We start from the raw sequence: 22,185 nt of genomic DNA, 5'->3' as shown, positions 1-22,185 counted from the left end.
CAGTAAGTCATCACTATCCAGAAATAGTGCGTACCCGTACGGAATGTTCACATGCATTCCGCGAATTATCGCTTGCATTGAAGTAACAACTGCTGTGATACTTACACACACAGAGTTAATTAAAATCAAGTTTACCTCCCTGTCTTTGCTTGCCATGACATTCGCTGCCATTGACCATTGCCACTCCTACGCCACGGTAACCAAGGCGCCCTTTCCCCATCGGCCACTCCTACACAGCAATGTGTCCTGTCATTGGTTTGGTAAATAAATGGCCATAACTTGGGAACCACTTGTCCGATTAATATCAAACCTTGAAAAGGCACATGCTCAGGTCCCCAGCAATATACCTGGCAAGTTTCAATTAGATCAAACCAGTGGTTGTCGAGAAACAGGGGGGTCACACACACACACACACACACACACACACACACACACACACACACACACACACACACACACACACACACCTGGAATTATAGACAGATAGATAGTACTGGTGCCAGCTCATTTTTTTTTTCAAAAATGTGACTTAAGTACTTCTTGCACCCAGGTCTTCATTGCACATGCATCATGTGATTTATCTTTAGTAGGTCTCACTGTATCACTGGAAGTGAGGCTGCCATGACCCGTGAGCCATGACCCGTGAGCCATGACCCATGACCCATGACCCGTGACCCGTGAGTCATGACCCATAACCATGAGCCATGACCTGTGAGCCATGACCCATAAGCCATGACCCGTGGCCCATGACCCGTGAGTCATGACCCATGACCCGTGAGTCATGACCCATAAGCCATGACCCGTGAGTCATGACCCATAACCATGAGCCATGACCTGTGAGCCATGACCCATAAGCCATGACCCGTGGCCCATGACCCCTGAGTCATGACCCATGACCCGTGAGTCATGACCCATGACCCGTGAGCCATGACCCATAAGCCATGACCCGTGAGTCATGACCCATAACCATGAGCCATGACCCGTGAGCCATGACAAACATAGAATGCTGAGTGAAACGGACAAAATTGAGGACAACAAAAGCAGGGGGTTGTGATGGCAATGACCGGTGGAGGTTGTGGTAGCGGATGTGGTTGTTCTGGTGGCACAGAGCATGGTGTGCGTGGTACTGGTAGTTGCGCTCGTGAAGGAAACACCTACGGACTACGGTAGACGGGTAGTGGTGCCGGTGGTGGAGAAAGAGCCTGTAACGGTGATACTCCAAGTGGTGTACAATCTAAAACAAACCGGTCAAAGACGAATCGCGGTTGCTGGGCAACCACTTGCGCAGGATCGAATCCCAGCTGGAGCAACAACCAGCAGAGTTTGTCTTCACGAGCGGCCGCAGCCATCGCAGATCGAGTAATCAAACAGGCGACAAAACAATTTACTCCCGATTTCACGACTATCGCGAAAATCGAACCATGCTGGTAAAAAAATAAAAAAAAATACAACAATTCCACGATGCCTTCTCTGAAGGGATATTTCTCCTCACTCGAGAAAAACCGGCTTCCCGCGCGATGAGCTCAACCAATCACGCGGCACGTTACTAAACATTAACATTATATATCAAATTAATTGTGTTGTTTTTTTTTTATAAGCTCTCCAGAATACCGCACAAAGATTATAAGAGCAAGCACCATTGCGATTTTGATTCGTTCCTCCTTCATTAATAACTTAGCGGCGGAGCATTGAAGCAGCGTGTTGAAGCTTATACACCTCTCGGAGAGAACGTCGCAGCCGACACGCAGTTTCCCAGTCACAACACCATGATTTCAGATCGAATAATTTACACAGTGGAAACAATACAAAGAGCGTTCGCTTTTAAGGTAAAGAAGGCGAGAAATAGATGAGCCTTTAAAACCTTCATCCCTTCGATCACCCCGATCGAGTGCGAGATCCCCAATGATCCAATGATACTCAGTAATTATACGAGCACTTCTTTCTTTAATGGCCACGATTATTCCCACGTTCATTGTGGCGTTGGCCGTGACAAGTTTTTTGGCCCAAGGCTTTCACGAACCGGCTGGCCAGGCCCGGCGTTCTATCAAGGTGAGGGCAGGAATTTTTGATTTGTTCAGGAAACCGGTGATACAGCTCGCCTGGTCTTCACGACGGACACCGTGGGGTCTTCATGGCGTTGACCAACTAATTCCAATCGACGAGACCCCCGAGTTTAACGTCCATCCGAGGGATGGCACTCACATTGATGAATCACTCTGAGCTTGTGAAACACTGGGATGACGGTTTATAGCTGTGTCGGGATTCGAACCCAGGATAGACAGCTTCGAGTTGGAGGTGAGTGTACGTCACACTAGACTAGGCCATCCTGATGACATACAGGTTGTGGCATTAATATCTGACACATCGATTTTTGTAATAAAACAAGACTGAACAAAGGTGATCATGTTTTTAGGATACCAAAGTATATGCACTCCCTGCATCGAACCAGTACGTCGTTCATTGCTGCTTTCAAAGTGTTGTCAACCAGGATAAAATACAGGGTGTTCAGTGTATTTGTGTTTGTATATTTGTCTGTCCCCCTTCATGAGGATGATTGAAGTATGGTTTTAAAGGCCGATCTTTTAACACAAGTGTGTGTTCACTCCGCTCTATAATTCACAATTTTTTAAAAAAACTCAAAAAACATTTCTCATAAACGAGTAATTACATATCTTCTATTGGAATTGTAGACGGTGACTTTAAACTGGGCATCAACGACGGTGTACAAAAGCGTTTTAAAAATAACAATAAATACCAGGCACGGGGACGTGAAATTCACTGCACGTGATGTGTATCGTGCGCAGAGTAAAACGACTGTTCATTTACGTCCGTCGGATGTCTAATAAATAAAGAAGATAGAAGCACACCTGACGCTAGGCCGAGGCTTCAGACTTTGGCACGCTCACGAGGTTCGACCGTCGAAATGAAATGAAATGTCCGAGAAGATAAAGAAAATAGGGAAACATTTGTACATGCTGTGTTTTAAAATAACGCTTCTTGCGGAAAAAACATCATATCTTCCAGTCTCTGAATATTTGGAATAAAATAATTCCAACCCATCATTTTTGACCGGCTTTTATACTCGTTATCAAGAGCAATGATGGCTTCGGTGATTGCATGTCTCGTGTCTTCACTGTACGATCTTCCACGTGCTTACATAGACGAACACCACCATCTTCATAAAATTTTCTGACAAAGGAGAGAATAATGTTAACGACATGGGACATTTAGTCGTGGTGTTACGACACGGGGAATTTCTGCATGGAAATTCCCTCCTGAATGCTCGCTGAGTTGCAATAAGAATCAAATTTAATAGAGTTCAAATTTAATAGCCACTTCCTGTGCTGCATTTGAAAAGCTCAACATTCAATTTTGAAATGACAAAGAACAGGCATGAGTAGTGCTGATGTCAAATTTTATTTCGCAACCAGAATATTCAACACTCTTTTGAGATGAACTGAACCTCCACCATCCAATGGTGTGCCACCATTTTACGGTGGGAGGTGCAAGTAGTTCAGAGCTTTGGTTCTGCATAAAACTATGAGTGCAACACAATTAACCTTTTTTAAATCCATGAAATCATTGAAATTGATTGATTAACTTAAACGTTACCAGTTACCGGGGACGGGTACTTTTGCTTGCTGTTTCAGTCACTGGACTGGGGCAAGGTACTGTTCCTAGTAAGGCATAATATCATGGTCCTCAACCAACTCAGAACAATGACTTGAACCGAATCGAACCACTCTGGAACATTTTCCTGAGAATCAAATTAAGGAAAGCAAAATACACCACAGAACTTGCACTTTCCCTGGAAAACAGATGGTCCGATGTTACACCTGATATCAATACAGCTGTCAGGGGCTGCTTTTATGACCTCGCACCCTCAACATGGAAGATGATGTCCAGAAGAACATGGAGAAATAGTCAAATTGGTGTGGAGAACGGAGGGAAGCATACAGATAAATTCTAACTGCGTCCATAGGGACTTTGTGGCCACTCTGTACATTGGTAAGCAGTAAAACTACTCACCAGTAATGTAATTGAGAATTGAAATGTAGATCAACGGTGGAAGGTGTGCAGGCGGTTAATGTTCACCACACAGAATGCATTTTAAACACCATATGTCCTTGTTGTGGACAAGAAACATTTATTGACAAATACAAGCGAAACATGCTTTTCGGTTCATTGGAGGAACTGCAAATGTCACACGAGAGGTTTACTCGCAGACCTGCAAAGAATGTTGAACCAGTCATTACGGATGGGATAACCCCCCAGAATTGGGGTATTTTTGTATGACTTGCAATACATTCTCCCACTGGGAGCAACCATTCTGCGATACACATTTACATCCCAACCAACCCTGAACAGCAATTTCGATATTTACCCTCTCATTCTTCCTCAAAGTATCCCTCCACACCTGCGTTGGTGTATCTCTCCGCATTCTACCATGGTCTAGCACAGTGTTTCTCAAGGTGGGGCGTGGCAATATTTCGGTGGGGCATGAGGATTCAAAACTCTTTTCAAGATCAAAGGAACCATGATGTGGCTGTTTGAGGAGAGTGAAAAGAAATACCCAAACTCGACTACTTTGGCAAGGGAAGTATTGATAAATTTTCCATCATCATATTTAGTGGAATGTGGATTTAGTGTTGTTACCGATTTGCTGCAAGCTAAGAGAAATCGACTGGAAATCACGAAACGTGGTGATTTAAGGCTGAAACTGACAAAATTGGTTCGTCGAATCAAACAAATCTGCAGCCAGCTCAAGGGCAGGGCTCCCATTAAAGTGAGGAGCAATTGAATAGAATTTGCAATAAAGTTTTAATAAAGACTTTTGAATACATATGTAGTATATACTGTTGTGTCTCCAATCATGGTGGGGCGAACGATTTTTTTTTGGAAATCAAAGTGGGGCGTGGGACAAAAAAAGGTTGAGAAACACTGGTCCAACACTTCCATGAGCCCCTATTTCATTGACAAAATAATCTCAGCTTGAAGTACAGGATGTTCCAAGACAAAGTTAAACGGATTGTTAAAGGACATGAGAGAAAAATTCGCATTCATTTAAAATGGTGCAGACAGGAGGAAATGCAATCACAACGGATTACACAAACACTCCGGCATGCCACCTAGGCCCAAAGAGGGATGGTGCAACCGACAGTCTGCGCAAACACGATCCATGGGTTCTGGAGTCGAGACATTTGGTAGCGCTCCTGCTTGGACGCAATTTCTGGTGATGCCAATCACAGTTGCTTTTTACCACGTCGTAGTTTGTTATTGTGCCTTTTCCGTTGCTTGGAAAGTAGAGCCCAGTAATCCATCGTGTCTGGATCCATTTCAGAGAGCTTTCTTGGAGGTCCGAGGTCCATCTTAAACAACCTGGAAGATTAAGGTCAACATAAATTGGATAATAATCATAATAATAATAATAATTAAATAAAATCTTCACAAAATATTTGGATCATAGACGAAAAGAAAAATAAAATGCTCCAATGACTCAAACCACAAATGCTTTACCAATCCGGGTACTCGCTGTCCGGTCGAAGGGGTTGCTCGCCACCCTCCTTATATACGTTGACCCCCATGCAGTGAGTAGTGAGCAGCACAGGGTCGGTGCAGACCTCTAATTCCTTCATTTCTTCCTTCACCAAAAGCTTTCCCTTCATTTTCGAGAAACCTGTACAATTAGATGTTAAGCACCCGAGCACAAGTTATTTTAGCGATTTTAATTTCGATTTAAAGTTTATTAATTTATTGCGAACGAAGTGAGCTTAATACTTAACGCGTGCACGTGAGAGAATAGGAAACAACAACAACAACAACAACAACACAATAGCGCTGGCTATTTGGAATCCATGTCGTTAGCTATGACTTTTTGTTTCCGCTTGTTGTTAAACGCTGTGCGGTGTATAAACACGATTGGGTTTTATTTCTATCTTATGAATATTACTTAACGAGTGCACATGAGAGAATAGGAAAAACAAAAACAACACAATACCCTGGCAATTGTGAATCCGTGTCGTTGGCTATGACTTTTTGCTTCCGCTTTTGTTTTGTTTCTGGTTGTTTTTTTTTTCGTTTCCGGTTTTTGTCATGGGGAATGATGCATGCCGGGACATAAAGGCATCGGCGGAGACATGAAAGACCCAAATAATATCAGACATGGTGTACCTTTCCTCCACTGATTTTAATAAAGATATCTCCCGCATCATCAAAAAATAATTTTTAATCGTGATTTACGTTATTTGATCGCTGATCTCGAATCCAGGCTGAAGTAACCGGAAACTGCGTATACAGCTGTGAACAAGTTATAGGTAAAGTCAGAAGCGAATGCAAGAAGAATTCTACGTTCGCTTCTCGGCTTTGCCTATTCCATATTAATTACATGTAAATACCGTGTACTCCGACCTTGTACAGTACCTTACAGTGTGCCCGACGCACGAGGACACACATTTTTTTTTGACACGTTTTCACAATTACCGTAATGGATACCTCCAAGTACCCTCTGATACAATGGAAACATACCGAAGGCCTTCGCGTAAGAACGTTGGAGCGTTTGCAGCGGAAGGCGCGTTCTGCAAAGTCTCGCGACATTCCACACGGCCGCCATTGCACCTCACGGTCGCGCGCGCGGCTCCCGATCGCCGCTGTGGTGGATTAGGATTCGTCAAATGCATTTTAATTCCGTTTCCTTGAGATACTGTTATTTATTTATTGCCCCCCCCCCAAGCTTTACGTATTAAAGTCTTGCAAAAGTTGATTGCCAATCGACACCAGATACGAAGTCGATGAAAAAAAAATTGGAAATATCGCACAACGCCGCCGTTTATACACCGCACATAAGCAAACCAGCGCGTGTCGGCGTGAGAAAGTGTAAAATAATTCGGCATTTCTGAGACCACATGTGTTCCATAATTCCATTACCAGTCAGCTTGCTATCGCTTGTCAAGCGAGCCGTTCCTTATCAACCGTTTCGTTCGAGTGCTTAAAACCAAGCGAGGCCTTCATTACTATGGCGATCGCTCTTCAAGTTGATTGGTAATGGAACACATCCAAGGTGTAACTACAACGAATTGTTAAATTATTACGTTCCTCCATTTCATCGTTACAATTAAAGACGTCCAAAGCCTTAAGATATAGATCTGTCTCTGGTATGAATGAGAAACACACACCACCGATGAGGACGCTGCCAAAGTGCCAGCTACACTGCAAGATTCACTGTTATGGTTTGTGTGCATGTATTATGGATGTACACCACCGATCAAAGGTTGTAGAACACCCCAATTTTTACAGTTTTCACTGAAATTTAAGCAGTTTAATGTTTCAATTTACTCTGAAATTAAAGCAAAGAACAAATAAACAATTGCAGATAAAAAAAATAAATCATGGAATCGTTTTGTTGAACAAAATTTAATGTAAATTTTTGACTCATAAAAGTAGCCACCTTTGCAGATAATATGGAATAGGCAAAGCCTAGAAGCGAACGTAGAATTCTTCTGACATTTGTTTCTTAAATATATCAAATTAAACCGTCTTTTTACAATGAAAAAATAAATATTACCTCAACATTACCTTCACAACAACTACACCCCATGGAACAGGATCTCATCTGAAAAAAAATATATTACCTCAACATTATACCTCCACATTAACCTTCACAACAACAACTACACCGCCTAGAACAGGATCTCATCTGCAAAAATAAATATTACCTCAACATTACCTTCACAACGACAAGTATACCGCCAAGAACAGGATCTCATATAAAAAAATAAATATTACCTCAACATTACCTTCACAACAACAACAACACCGCCGAGAACAGGATCTCATCTGCAAAAATAAATATTACCTCAACATTACCTTCACAATAACTACACCCCATGGAACAGGATCTCATCTGAAAAAAATATATAACCTCAACATTATACCTCCACATTAACCTTCACAACAACAACTACACTGCCTAGAACAGGATCTCATCTGCAAAAATTAATATTACCTCAACATTACCTTCACAACGACAACTACACCGCCTAGAACAGGATCTCATATAAAAAAATTAATATTACCTCAACATTACCTTCACAACAACTACACCGCCTAGAACAGGATCTCATCTGAAAAAAATAAATATTACCTCAACATTACCTTCGCAACGACAACTACACCGCCTAGAACAGGATCTCATCTAAAAAAAATTAATATTACCTCAACACGATACCTCTACATTACCTTCACAACAACAACTACACCGCCTAGAACAGGATCTCATCTAAAAAAATTAATATTACCTCAACATGATACCTCTACATTACCTTCACAACAACAACTACACCGCCTAGAACAGGATCTCATCTGAAAAAAAAAATCCTCAACATTACCTTCACAACGACAACTACACCACCTAGAACAGGATCTCATATAAAAAAATTAATATTACCTCAACATTACCTTCACAACAACTACGCCTAGAACAGGATCTCATCTGCAAAAATAAATATTACCTCAACATTACCTTCACAACGACAAGTACACCGCCAAGAACAGGATCTCATATAAAAAAATAAATATTACCTCAACATTACCTTCACAACAACAACAACACCGCCGAGAACAGGATCTCATCTGCAAAAATAAATATTACCTCAACATTACCTTCACAACAACTACACCCCATGGAACAGGATCTCATCTGAAAAAAAATATATAACCTCAACATTATACCTCCACATTAACCTTCACAACAACAACTACACCGCCTAGAACAGGATCTCATCTGCAAAAATTAATATTACCTCAACATTACCTTCACAACGACAACTACACCGCCTAGAACAGGATCTCATATAAAAAAATTAATATTACCTCAACATTACCTTCACAACAACTACACCGCCTAGAACAGGATCTCATCTGAAAAAAATAAATATTACCTCAACATTACCTTCGCAACGACAACTACACCGCCTAGAACAGGATCTCTTCTAAAAAAAATTAATATTACCTCAACACGATACCTCTACATTACCTTCACAACAACAACTACACCGCCTAGAACAGGATCTCATCTAAAAAAATTAATATTACCTCAACATGATACCTCTACATTACCTTCACAACAACAACTACACCGCCTAGAACAGGATCTCATCTGAAAAAAAAAAATCCTCTACATTACCTTCACAACAACAACTACACCGCCTAGAGCAGGATCTCATCTGAAAAAAAAATCCTCAACATTACCTTCACAACGACAACTACACCACCTAGAACAGGATCTCATTTAAAAAAATTAATATTACCTCAACATTACCTTCACAACAACTACGCCTAGAACAGGATCTCATCTGCAAAAATAAATATTACCTCAACATTACCTTCGCAACGACAACTACACCGCCTAGAACAGGATCTCATCTAAAAAAAATTAATATTACCTCAACACGATACCTCTACATTACCTTCACAACAACAACTACACCGCCTAGAACAGGATCTCATCTGCAAAAATTAATATTACCTCAACATTACCTTCACAACGACAACTACACCGCCTAGAACAGGATCTCATATAAAAAAATTAATATTACCTCAACATTACCTTCACAACAACTACACCGCCTAGAACAGGATCTCATCTGAAAAAAATAAATATTACCTCAACATTACCTTCGCAACGACAACTACACTGCCTAGAACAGGATCTCTTCTAAAAAAATTAATATTACCTCAACACGATACCTCTACATTACCTTCACAACAACAACTACACCGCCTAGAACAGGATCTCATCTAAAAAAATTAATATTACCTCAACATGATACCTCTACATTACCTTCACAACAACAACTACACCGCCTAGAACAGGATCTCATCTGAAAAAAAAAAATCCTCTACATTACCTTCACAACAACAACTACACCGCCTAGAGCAGGATCTCATCTGAAAAGAAAATCCTCAACATTACCTTCACAACGACAACTACACCACCTAGAACAGGATCTCATTTAAAAAAATTAATATTACCTCAACATTACCTTCACAACAACTACGCCTAGAACAGGATCTCATCTGCAAAAATAAATATTACCTCAACATTACCTTCGCAACGACAACTACACCGCCTAGAACAGGATCTCATCTAAAAAAAATTAATATTACCTCAACACGATACCTCTACATTACCTTCACAACAACAACTACACCGCCTAGAACAGGATCTCATCTGCAAAAATTAATATTACCTCAACATTACCTTCACAACGACAACTACACCGCCTAGAACAGGATCTCATATAAAAAAATTAATATTACCTCAACATTACCTTCACAACAACTACACCGCCTAGAACAGGATCTCATCTGAAAAAAATAAATATTACCTCAACATTACCTTCGCAACGACAACTACACTGCCTAGAACAGGATCTCTTCTAAAAAAAATTAATATTACCTCAACACGATACCTCTACATTACCTTCACAACAACTACACCGCCTAGAACAGGATCTCATCTAAAAAAATTAATATTACCTCAACATGATACCTCTACATTACCTTCACAACAACAACTACACCGCCTAGAACAGGATCTCATCTGAAAAAAAAAAATCCTCTACATTACCTTCAGAACAACAACTACACCGCCTAGAGCAGGATCTCATCTGAAAAGAAAATCCTCAACATTACCTTCACAACGACAACTACACCACCTAGAACAGGATCTCATTTAAAAAAATTAATATTACCTCAACATTACCTTCACAACAACTACGCCTAGAACAGGATCTCATCTGCAAAAATAAATATTACCTCAACATTACCTTCGCAACGACAACTACACCGCCTAGAACAGGATCTCATCTAAAAAAAATTAATATTACCTCAACACGATACCTCTACATTGTGGTGTGGCCTGCGGGCATGCAGGGCGGGGCATGATGATGGGAGGAGGGGTCGTCGTGGTCATCGGGTCTGCAAGGGATATAAGGTGTGCGCGCCGCCTGAGGCGTTGTAGTGATGCTGTAGTTGCCCTGCTTGTGCGTGTGCTGAATACGTAATAAAGGGGAGCCGCGGGCAAAGTACGCCCGCGCCCGCGCTCGCGCCCGCGCTTGTGCTTGTGCAACACAGCCCGGCTCGACTGTTCCCCCGCTCGTGTCTGCCTGCAAAGCATCTTCTATCCAGTACACCACATACATTACCTTCACAACAACAACTACACCGCCTAGAACAGGATCTCATCTGAAAAATAAATATTACCTCAACATTATACCTCAACATTACCTTCACAACAACAACAACTACACCGCCTAGAACCACGGACTTCTTATAATAACCTGGACCAGCAATGCCATCTCGCAGCAGTGAGAACTGAAGTCACCGGAAGTGGCTCAGCGGCCATGTTGCGTTGCCACTCGCTCATCGCGCGCAATTCAAAAAACCTGAAGATGCATTAAGAGTTTTAACTATTTTGCCAGTATTTTGAACTGGTAAACGTAAAAATTCCACAATGAGTGGCGTTCGGATGCAATAATAAGTCTGGGAAGAGCTCCACGTGCACCTTTCATCGGTAAGAATACGATTATTGACGCTTTTTTTTCTCTTTCAATCGTCAATCTATTTTTAGAGTATTATTTCAAGAAGTTACAATTTAAACGCTAAACGCCAGTATAACAATCTAAATGATGGCAAAGTACAGTCGATAATTTTAAAGAAAATGGAAAAAAACCGATATTATCCAGGAATACGCCGGAAATGAGTTTTCCAGGCATCTAGGATTCAATTTTTTCTCTCATACAGCACATCTGTGAGTGCTACACAAAGATTCGTCTCCACCATGTTGTTCGAACCATGAACACTGGATCGAAAGATAAACCCATCAGGAAAAAATTCAGCAAACTGATCCTATTTGCACATCAATAGTTTACTCACCATTTGCATTGAAGTGTTTCTCCTTGGTTTCGACATATCTTATGTTTCAACCCACTGCGATTATAATAGTTAATCGTCATCTTCTATAGGTCAATGCATCTTAAACCAGTCTCATTAGTGTGTAGATTATAGATCATGTTTATTACGGTTGTCCAATGTCTGTTCAATGTTTTCATGATTGATCAATATATTATAGGCCATACAGGGTAGCTCTAAGCTACTCACATAGGGGGTAGCTTTAAGCTACCCACTATGGCCTATAATATTGTTACGGCTGTGGAAATTCACAATACACCATAAAGGGTCCTTAGATCAGTTATGACGATAAGTATGTGTGTAGTTAGATTTCCCCACCGTTGTTTAGAGGGAATTTCCGTGTTCACATGGCTGAGATCCTTTGAGTTAGCCCTTTTTCTTTTCTCTATCATTATTTTGGACCAATCATCCCCCAACAACCAAATCGCCACCACCAACATCACTCCCAAGCAACCACTACTCAAACACCCCCACCTTCGCCTCTTTACCTCCACAACTCCACCCCGCAAACATCGCTTCACCGCCATTCTCAAACGACGCCCACCAACAACCAAACTCCCACGACCTCCGCCTTTCTACCACACGCCGGGCCATGGGTTGTGAATGCGTTCCTTTCGCCTCAAGAATCGGATCAGGAATGCTTCACGCCCCCTTTTCATCCATCCAATGGCTGAGCATCGGGTGGCATAGCCCCACCTCCGAACCCGCTGTGATCCAGAAATTTACATAGACGCCCCTCCCCCGGGCTATATAAGCACGAGCTCGCGGAAGAAAAAAAGGTGCAGTACGTCGGCAGAGAACCAAGTGGGAGCAGTGGAGTGGCAGCGGCGGAGTATCGGCAGAAGAAGTCAAGTCTGCAGTGTCGGCGGGGCAGTCTAGTTGGGAGACGGAGCTCAAAGCCGACGGGAAAGGCAGACGGGGAGCACCGGAGAGAGCTCACCGACCACGCCAGGGGCACGAAGCCAGGCACAGCTACGCTGACATCGCGGCTTGCCCGCCATCGTGCCACGAGGGTGCAGGTAGGACCCTTCGGTCTCGTGGACCTGGCCGCTCCTCCAGGTTCCACACGCATTAGGCCCACGGGCCCAGTCTGACTTCCTTGCCTTTGAGGGGGTCTTTCCTTTGCTTTTGTGTGAATGCGTGTTGTGGCGCCGTGTCTTGTAAAGTAGAAACTGTTTAAGTACATGTAAATAGACATTGCTTTATTCGGTTGTAATTCTTACTTTCATTGCTTTGCTTGTAAATTGCATTCCTACTGTATGGCTGTGAATACATGCTTGCCTTGTCTGAGTGTGAAATAAATGTACTTGTCGAACTGTTCCCCGTTTCGTTGCGTCCTTTCCTTTGTTTGAAAGTTCCATCTTGCATCACGGAAGGAATTGGTAGAAGGGTGTAAGCACCCGGTAAATAATCACGTCCGTCGGGGCCGGCGATAACGCCGCTCGGTTATCACTGAAGCACGGAACGGACCGCTTAAGCGGTTCGTGTCCTAGGCCGGCCAGCGGCGAGGTACGATCGCCCGGTTAACTACCCACGCAGGTACTTAGGTATGTCGAGTTTGGCGAACAACCCTATCCTGCGCGGGTGGCCGATTGGCACGATTGTGGTGGGGTTGAAAGACCCACCCGTGACTAGCTCCTGGCGATAGTTCCAAGGAGGGTCACGACTGAACTGTCCGTTCTGGTGGGTGACGCGGTCGCGATTCGAGTTACGTGGCCGATCGCACGCCGGGCGGGCCGAAATTCGTAACAATATATTGATCAATCATGAAAACATTAATGAGACTGGTACTGGTTCAATATGCTTCGACCGACTACAGAATGCTACTCTCTATAATATACACATATTAACAGGAGGCCATAGGTTAGTCTGTAGATTATAGATCATATTTATTAAGGTTGTCCAATGTCTGTTCAATGTTTTGATGATTGGTCAATATATTATTAATTATAGGATATAAGGCCTATTATTATAGGGGGTAGCTGAAAGCTACCGCCTTATGGCCTATAATAATACACATATTATAGGCCATAGGGGGTTAGCTATACACATTGCATTGATCATCATCAGATCATATGACATATGATATGATAATCATTCATGAGAATTGTGACACCTCGTACTCACTCACCTTATTGATTCGTGCTGCAGAGCTTATATTAGCTTGGTAGTGATAATGGGTGGCGGAGACTGTTGTTAGTGAAATGAAAATCCTGTTCTTCTTATTAAGCTGTACAAAAATGTTGTTTCCAGCGAGAAATTCGGCACAGATTAATATACAGGTATTCAATCTGTGAATTCGGATTGGCAACGCAACATGGCGACTTCAGTCGACCTCTGACTTCAGTCGACAGAGGCCGTTGCTGGTTCAGGTTATTATAAGAAGTCCGTGCAACTACCCCGCCAAGAACAGGATCTCATCTAAAAAAAATATATTACCTCAACATTACCTTCACAACAACAACTACACCGCCAAGAACAGGATCTCATCTGCAAAAATAAATATTACCTCAACATTACCTTCACAACAACAACTACACCGCCTAGAACAGGATCTCATCTAAAAAAAAAATCCTCAACATTACCTTCACAACGCCAACTACCCCGCCGAGAACAGGATCTCATCGAAAAAAATTAATATTACCTCAACATTATACCCCTACATTACCTTCACAACAACAACTACACCACCTAGAACAGGATCTCATCTAAAAAAATTAATATTACCTCAACATTATACCCCTACATTACCTTCACAATAACAACTACACCGCCTAGAACAGGATCTCATCTGAAAAACAAAAAAAATCCTCAACATTATACCCCTACATTACCTTCACAACAACAACTACACCGCCTAGAACAGGATCTCATCTGAAAAACAAAAAAATCCTCAACATTATACCCCTACATTACCTTCACAACAACAACTACACCGCCTAGAACAGGATCTCATCTGAAAAACAAAAAAATCCTCAACATTATCTTCACAACGACAACTACCCCGCCGAGAACAGGATCTCATCTAAAAAAATAAATTCTAGAAGTGAACGTAGTATTCTTCTTACATTCGCTTCTGACTTTACCTACAACTGTATACGCAATTTCCGATTACTTCGGAATTAGCGATCAAATAACGTAAATCACGATTAAAAATTATTTTTTGATGATGCGGGAGATATCTTTATTAAAATCAGTGGAGGAAATATACACCATGTCTGATATTATTTGGGTCTTTCATGTCTCCGACGATGCCTTTATCTCCTGGCATGCATCATTCCCCATGACAAAAACCAGAAACAAAAAAAAACAGAAGCCAAAAAAAAAAAGAGAAGCAAAATGATCATAGCCAACAACACGGATTCACAATTGCCATGGTATTGTGTTGTTTTTGTTGTTTCCTAATCTCTCATGTGCACGCGTTAAGTAATATTCACAAGATAGAAATAAAACCCAATCGTGTTTATACACCGCACAGCGTTTAACAACAACCGGAAGCAAAAAGTCATAGCTAACGACATGGATTCCAAATAGCCAAACATATTGTGTTGTTGTTCTTGTTGTTGTTCCCTATTCTCTCCCATGCATGCGTTAAGTATGAAGCTCACTGCGTTCGCTATAACAGCTGAACACACTCGTGGCATTCTTTCTACAATGAAAATCAAATATTGTTTGGAAAGTTCTTCCCAACACTGTTGCAGAAGTTCCCACAAATGTGTTGCACTTGTTGGTTGCTTTGCTTTCACCCTTCTGTCCAGTTCATCCCAAACCAGCTCGATTGTCTGGGTTTAAGCTCGGGGTTTAAGTCGGGGTTTAACCAGCTCGGGGTTTAAGTCTGGAGACTGTGCTGGCGATTCCATGATTTGAAGCTTACCGTCTTGTTCCTTTCTTCTAAGGTAGTTCTGACATAGCCTGGAGGTATGTTTTGGGTTGTTATCTTGCTGTAGGATTAACCACTGAACAACTAGGCATAGACCAGAGGGTATTGCATGGCACTGCACAATGCTGTGGTAGCCCTTTTGGTTCAGGGTGCCAGTCACTCTGTGCGAGTCGCCGACTCTGGATCCAGCAAAAGAGCCCCAGATCATCACGCTTCCTCCATGTCTGATAATTGGTGTCACACACTGAGGAACCATCCTTTCGCCTACTCGACGATGTACAAAAACCCTGCCTGATGAACCGAAGATTTCAAATTTTGATTCATCGGTCCATAAGACCTTCTTCCAGTTTTCAGTTGTCCACTGGCGGTGCTTCATGGCCCAGGCAAGCCTCTTTTTCTTATTTTGCCATCTTAGCAATGGCTTTCTTACTGACATTCGACCTGTCAAACCTGTAGCTCAAAGTCTTCTCTTCATAGTTGAAACTGAGACTTCCTTACTTCGACCAGTGTTAAGCTGTGCTTGAAGCTGCTGTCCTGTGAGCCGCGTGCTGTTGACTCTCAGAAACTTGTCTTCTGATTGTGTTGTGCCTTTGGATCTGCCAGACCTCTTTCTGTCAGAGTTTCCTCCAGTTTCCAAGTGCCTTTTGATGGTGTCGGAAACTGTACTCACTGACACCTTGGCTTACTTTGCAATTTCTCTGAAGGAAAGACCTACACTTTTAAGGGTTACTAGACGCCCGTGAACTGGTTGGGTTCCCGTTGTGACAGCGGTTGATAAAAAAATCATTTCAAAAAAACAAAGATAGCTCCAGAAAACTATACCACTGAGGTTGTTTGCATTGATCAAATAATGCCGAAGAGTACTTGACTGAATCAGGAATTGATTTTTTAGTAATTTTTTCGTTGCCCGATTTGAACGATACTTGATACTGCACACCGCACGCGAATGATAAGGTGGCCCTAAATTTTTTGCGCTGTCATGTACCATTTTGGCTGTATTTCGGGAACATACATACATACATACATACAAGATGAGAGTTTTAGTAATATATGAGGCAACCCCTAAACCTGTTGGGTTCCCGTTGTGACAGCGGTTGATAAAAAAATAATTTCAAAAAAAAAAAGATAGCTCCAGCGAACGATACCGCTGAGGTTGTTTGCATTGATCAAATACTCCCGAAGAGTACTCGATAGAATGGGGAGTTGATATTTTAATAATTTTTTTTGTTGCCCGATTTGAACGAAACTTGATATTGCGTGTCAATGTGAAGAAAAAAAAACGGAGAAAAGAAAGTGGAAGAAATTATTGTGCGTAATCTTCCAAACACAATTTTATTTATGAATGAACACGGAAGTATTAGATCAAAATGGCGATGTTTATTTTATACTTAAAAATAAATCGTTCTTTGTCTATATTAATGTTTCAGATTTTAAAATAAATCATTTCAAGAAAAAAAAGATAGCTACAGCAAACTATACTGCTGAGGTTGTTTGCATTGATCAAATACTCCCGAAGAGTACTTGACTGAATCGGGATTTTGATTTTTTAATGTTTTTTTCGTTGCCCGATTTGAACGAAACTACTGCACACTGCAGGCGAATGGTGAGTGAGGTGGCCCTAAAACTTTTGCACTATTATGTCCCGTTTTGGCTGTATTTCGGGAACATACATACATGCATACATACATGCATACATACGTACCTACATACATACATGCATACTGTACATACATACATACAAGATGAGAGTGTTTGTAATATATAGATGAACACGGAAGTATGGGATCAAAATGGCGATGTTTATTTTATGCTTAATAATAAATCATTCTTTGTCGATACTAAATGTTTGAGATTTTTCAATATATCATTTCAAAAAAAAAAATAGCTCCAGTGAACTATACAGCTGAGGTTGTGTATGCCTTAACCAAATTCTCTCGAAGAGTACTTGACTGAATCGGGAATTGATTTTTTAATAATTTTTTGGGTTGCCAAATTTGAACAAAACTTGATACTGCCCATTGCATGCGAATGGTGAGTACGGTGGCCCCAAAATTTTTTGCGTTGTCATGTACTGTTTTGGCTGTATTTCAGGAACATACATACATACATACAATATGAGAGTTATAGTAATATACTAGATGACCGTGAACCCATTGGGGTCCTGTTGTGACAGCAGTTTATAAAAATATTCATTTCAAAAAAAAAAGGTAGCTCCAGCGAACTATACCGCTGAGGTTGTTTGCATGTAACAAATAATCCCGAAGAGTACTTGACTGAATCAGAAATTGATTTTTTTAATAATTTTCTTCGTTGCCTGATTTGAACGAAACTTGATATTGCATGTCAATGTTAAAAAAAAAACGGAGAAAAGAAAGTGGAAGAAATTAGTGTGCGTAATCTTCTAAACACAATTTTATTCATTAAATAGACGACCCGTGAACCCGTTGGTTTCCCGTTGTGACAGTGGTTGATTAAAAAAACATTTCAAAAAAAAAAAAGATAGCTACAGCGAACTATACCGCTGAGGTTGTTTGCATTGATCAAATTCTCCCGAAAAGTACTTGAATGAATCCTGAATTGATTTTTTTATAACTTTTTTTCTTTGCCCGATTTGAACGAAACTTGATACTGCACACTGCATGCGAATAGTGAGTAAGGTGGACCAAAAATGTTTGCGCTATCATGTACCGTTTTGGCTGTATTTCAGGAACATACATTCATACATATATACAAGATGAGAGTTTTAGTAATATATACATGCAAACATATATATATATATATATATATGCACAAGATGAGAGTTTTAGTAATATATAGATGACAAAAACAAAATCCCCCATCATGGCAGTGGTAAGACAATGGGAGGGGGTGCTCCCACTAGGATGAGTCAGCTTGTGGCTAATCCTTGGGAACCGCAGGGTTTTTTTTGAAGAAGGCAACGAGGATAGACTGCCTTGCCTGCTGTTTCCTCTCCAAAAGCATTTCCTGAAAGCAAGCAATATCTGCCAGAACACCTCTCTTGACAGCGCTGCCACGTTCCCCATCAGGATTGTTCTCAGACCAAATGTCGAGGACCTCGAGGATCTCAACCAAATTTTGAATGATACCCTCTGATGTCAATTTATATAGGATGAGCTCACTCAATTTCGTCTTCCTCCTCCTCCACAGGACGCCATTTTTTATTTTTGTAAATACAGCACGAAGTACATGTGGAGTAATTACACCCAGGATGAAGAACGCTATAACGAAACCGAATTATAGAAAGCAGCGTTATGGAAGGTATTACTGTATGTGCACATCAGTCCTCCTTCTGATTGTGCTCCACTTACTGTTGATGGAAGTCCGATCGAGAAAGTGAATGACTATATCACCGTGGCTCCTTCACCAACACGCAGCATGACTTAGAATGTAGAAAAACTCAGGCTTGGGTCGCAGTTCATGTATTCAACAAAGTTTAGAGATCGCCAGTCTGCAGACAAAGGAAGCTAAGGATCTTCAAAACTACTATTGAGTCGATCCTTCTCTATGGGTACAAATCCTGGACCCTCAACCAAGTACTGGAGAAATCATTGGATGGTACCTACACCTGATTGCTTCACAAAGTCCTGAACATTGCTTGGCGAGACCATATCACCAACAGAGATTTGTACGGTTTTCTTCCCCACATCTCTGTTATTGAGAAGCAATGTCACCTTTGCCATTCTGCTCTTGTGATGCGCCATGAAGAACCAGCAAAGAAAGTCCTACTCTGGAGGCCCGAGGAATCCCGGAAAAGGGGGCACCCTCTCACTACCCATTACGGCACCATCGAGAAGACGATGCGGCATCCAGACTGAGTTGCATTGATTTAGTCAGTCGAGAACACTGGAAAAATCTCATCATGTCACCACATTAAGTGGATGCCATAAGAAGAAAAAGAAGACTATTGCATGTCTGTAATGCCATTTTAGTACATGCGATATAGCTGGGGTAAGTACAGACCATTTGTTCACCCCCTTAATATGCGGCTACCCTGCACGTGGCTCCATCAACCATGCTATAATGTACACTCGAGAGTCCAACCTGATGGAGCATTACAAGTCATCAGTTGTTTTGCTTGGAGGAGGGGTCAAACCATGTGACAATCTTTGATAAATGACTGTATATGATACAAGCTGTACGTCGTGGAAAAATGTGTATGAATGGTGTTCATGGTTTCGAAAAGGACACACAAATGTGTACGATTAATAGCGACCAATTCTAGTGGCTTCCAAGGTTCCCCACGGTGAGCAACCGGTGTCTGCTGCCACAGAGGACAATGTGGCCCAGATTGATAGACTGATATGCAAGGATAGGGGTTTATCAACAGATGACATAGCTGACACCGTATATCTATCTGTCTCAGAGTAGAGCTTCTCCTGAAAGGCCCTTTTCATATCTCTGTCTCCGTTTTCATTATTGCATCAAATTCGGGTCCAAGCACTCTACTGGGCAGACCCACAAGGTATGAGGTTAAAATACTAAACTTCGGCTGGCTTGAGCACAACTATTTTTCAAGATAGACAAACCAGCCTTTTGTAGTGGCAGCTTGAGATCTGTGCTTTACAAATGCTTTTTTGGCAAGTTCTTTGCACTTATGGGAGTAATTACCAGCAGGCTAGCCGCCTTAATATCCTATTGGAAGGATGTTTCAAAGTAAAACGAGATACTTTTTGCGTGAGCTCGCTCTGGATTTACGCTAACAGCAAAATAAACGATCGACATAAATTCTGACGCAAATTTCCCTATTCTGTTTAAATCAGATTAGAGTTTGTTTTTTTATTTTAAGTTTATTCCTTTCATGTTAGTTACCTACGCCACTGAAGGTGAAGGAGTTTGTGTTTTCACCCCTTTCTGTCTGTTTGTGTACAGGATATCTGAAAAGTTGTTGATGTATCTGGATGAAATTTTGTGAACAGGATGGGTATCTGACAAGGACGAACTGATTAGATTTTGGTGAAGATCCGGATCTTGATCTGAATACTAGAATTTTAAAAGTGATTCTTCACCATTGAGAGACAGGGCCAAAACTAATATATAGCACAATATCGCAAAAAGTTATTGATGGATTTGGATGAAACTTGGGTGTGGACAGATTGGGTGTGTGACAAGGCAGAATTGGTTCAATTTTGGTGAAGATCAGGATCCAGATCCGGATCTGATAATTTATTTAAGTGATTCTTCACCATTGAGAGATAGGGCCAAAAACGATATATAGAATGATATTTCAAAAATGTACTGGGCTAGATATGTTCTTGTGGATCAGGCATTACGTGGCAGAGGTACGCACTGTGCCGAGTGCCCTTCTAGTTTTATATGTTACATTTCCCAAACATTACAGATAAATTATCCCTTGCACAGTTTGATAACAACAATGCAGTTTGTCCAGCAACGTGCATTGCATTGGAATTGCCATGTGACAAGCGTAAATGGATCCTTTCAAAGAAGGGCAAAGTTAAAACAGAAAAGACGGTCCACTCCCTCAAATAGGGATTACACTATGGTAACCGAACATTGAGCAACATCTCGAATTGCTGGTTCACTGTCTGGTCATTGTCTGAACTGTCCGTTTTCTGTTTGTGTATGTTTAACCGACTTGGCTGTGGATCTAATCTAAAACAGGATTCATTGTGACTTTTTTTTTTTTTTACAATAAATCTACTATTTTATCTTTGAGATGTTCGTCCGAGGGTATTGCAAAGATTACAATTTGGAGACTCTTCAGTTCGGAAAATTTTATTTTTTTAGACGAAATGCACTTTGATTTCATTAGACATCACGTTGTACCATATATCGGAAGATACATTGATTACTATGCTGTTCTATGACTTATTACACAGTCTTTCTTCATGATGGATTTTGTTAAGCTTGCTGTCCTTGCAATGTAGTAACACTAAAAGTAGGTATTGGACCAATGTAGGATTGGCCACTTTTTTCTACATCAGCAAAGGTTCATGTGGGAGCTTCATGTGTATATCCATATTATAAAAGGAGTCATGTCTGTCTGTAGTCCTATAACTTGAGAACGGATTAACAGATTTCAATGAAATCAATGACGGTGGATTCAGGGAACTCCCAAGAAGGTTTGTGATGCAAAAATAACTAAATAAAATAAAGGACTGTTTGTGTCTGTGTACATGGGCGCAAGTGGCGAAACTGCAAACGCCAACTTGCGACGTTGGTTACCCCCGCAGAGAGGACAGGATCTCCCAGGAATCCTTTTTTTGCCCCATAGATTAGCCACCGCAGCAAAGATTGGTGTTCCCATCAACGAAGTGACGGGTCTTCTCGACTCGTGTGCTATTACATGTAAGACA

At 41.3% G+C, this 22,185-nt stretch overlaps 2 protein-coding genes across 3 annotated transcripts in view; both read right to left on the bottom strand.

Moving 5' to 3' along the window:
- HAUS6 (HAUS augmin like complex subunit 6) overlaps positions 1–1,531 on the bottom strand; it is a 47,082-nt gene extending 45,551 nt beyond the window's left edge. Inside the window, exon 1 of one of the 2 annotated variants that reach the window (XM_085847245.1) lies at positions 1,159–1,531. In XM_085847245.1, coding sequence (XP_085703371.1) covers positions 1,159–1,349 — 191 coding nt within the window. In that variant the 5' untranslated portion in view covers positions 1,350–1,531. The remainder of the gene's footprint in view (positions 1–1,158) is intronic. The other variant, XM_085847246.1, reaches the window with a different exon arrangement.
- Positions 1,532–3,398: 1,867 nt separating this feature from the next.
- MRPL54 (mitochondrial ribosomal protein L54) lies at positions 3,399–6,785 on the bottom strand. Its single transcript, XM_085847244.1, has 3 exons — positions 6,526–6,785; positions 5,518–5,677; positions 3,399–5,379 (listed from the first exon to the last, which is right to left on the bottom strand). Exons 1-3 carry the CDS (start codon positions 6,608–6,610, stop codon positions 5,244–5,246), a joined length of 381 nt encoding a protein of 126 aa, XP_085703370.1. The 5' UTR covers positions 6,611–6,785; the 3' UTR covers positions 3,399–5,243.
- Positions 6,786–22,185: the final 15,400 nt, after the last annotated feature.

This window comes from Eptatretus burgeri, chromosome 11 (genome assembly GCF_056783735.1).
Source record: "Eptatretus burgeri isolate ZD-2024b chromosome 11, Ebu_testis_v1, whole genome shotgun sequence".
Taxonomy (NCBI): Eukaryota; Metazoa; Chordata; class Myxini; order Myxiniformes; family Myxinidae; genus Eptatretus; species Eptatretus burgeri.
Note: the sequence above shows the minus strand (reverse complement) of the source record. Positions and strands in the feature narration are given on the sequence as shown.

Coding starts and splice junctions, on each gene's coding strand:
- MRPL54 (XM_085847244.1), bottom strand. CDS start 6,610: ATGGCGGCCGTGTGGAATGTCGCGAGACTTTGCAGAACGCGCCTTCCG. Junction 5,678..6,525: donor TTCTTACGCGAAGGCCTTCG/GTATGTTTCCAT, acceptor CTAATTGTACAG/GTTTCTCGAAAATGAAGGGA. Junction 5,380..5,517: donor GACAGCGAGTACCCGGATTG/GTAAAGCATTTG, acceptor TTAATCTTCCAG/GTTGTTTAAGATGGACCTCG.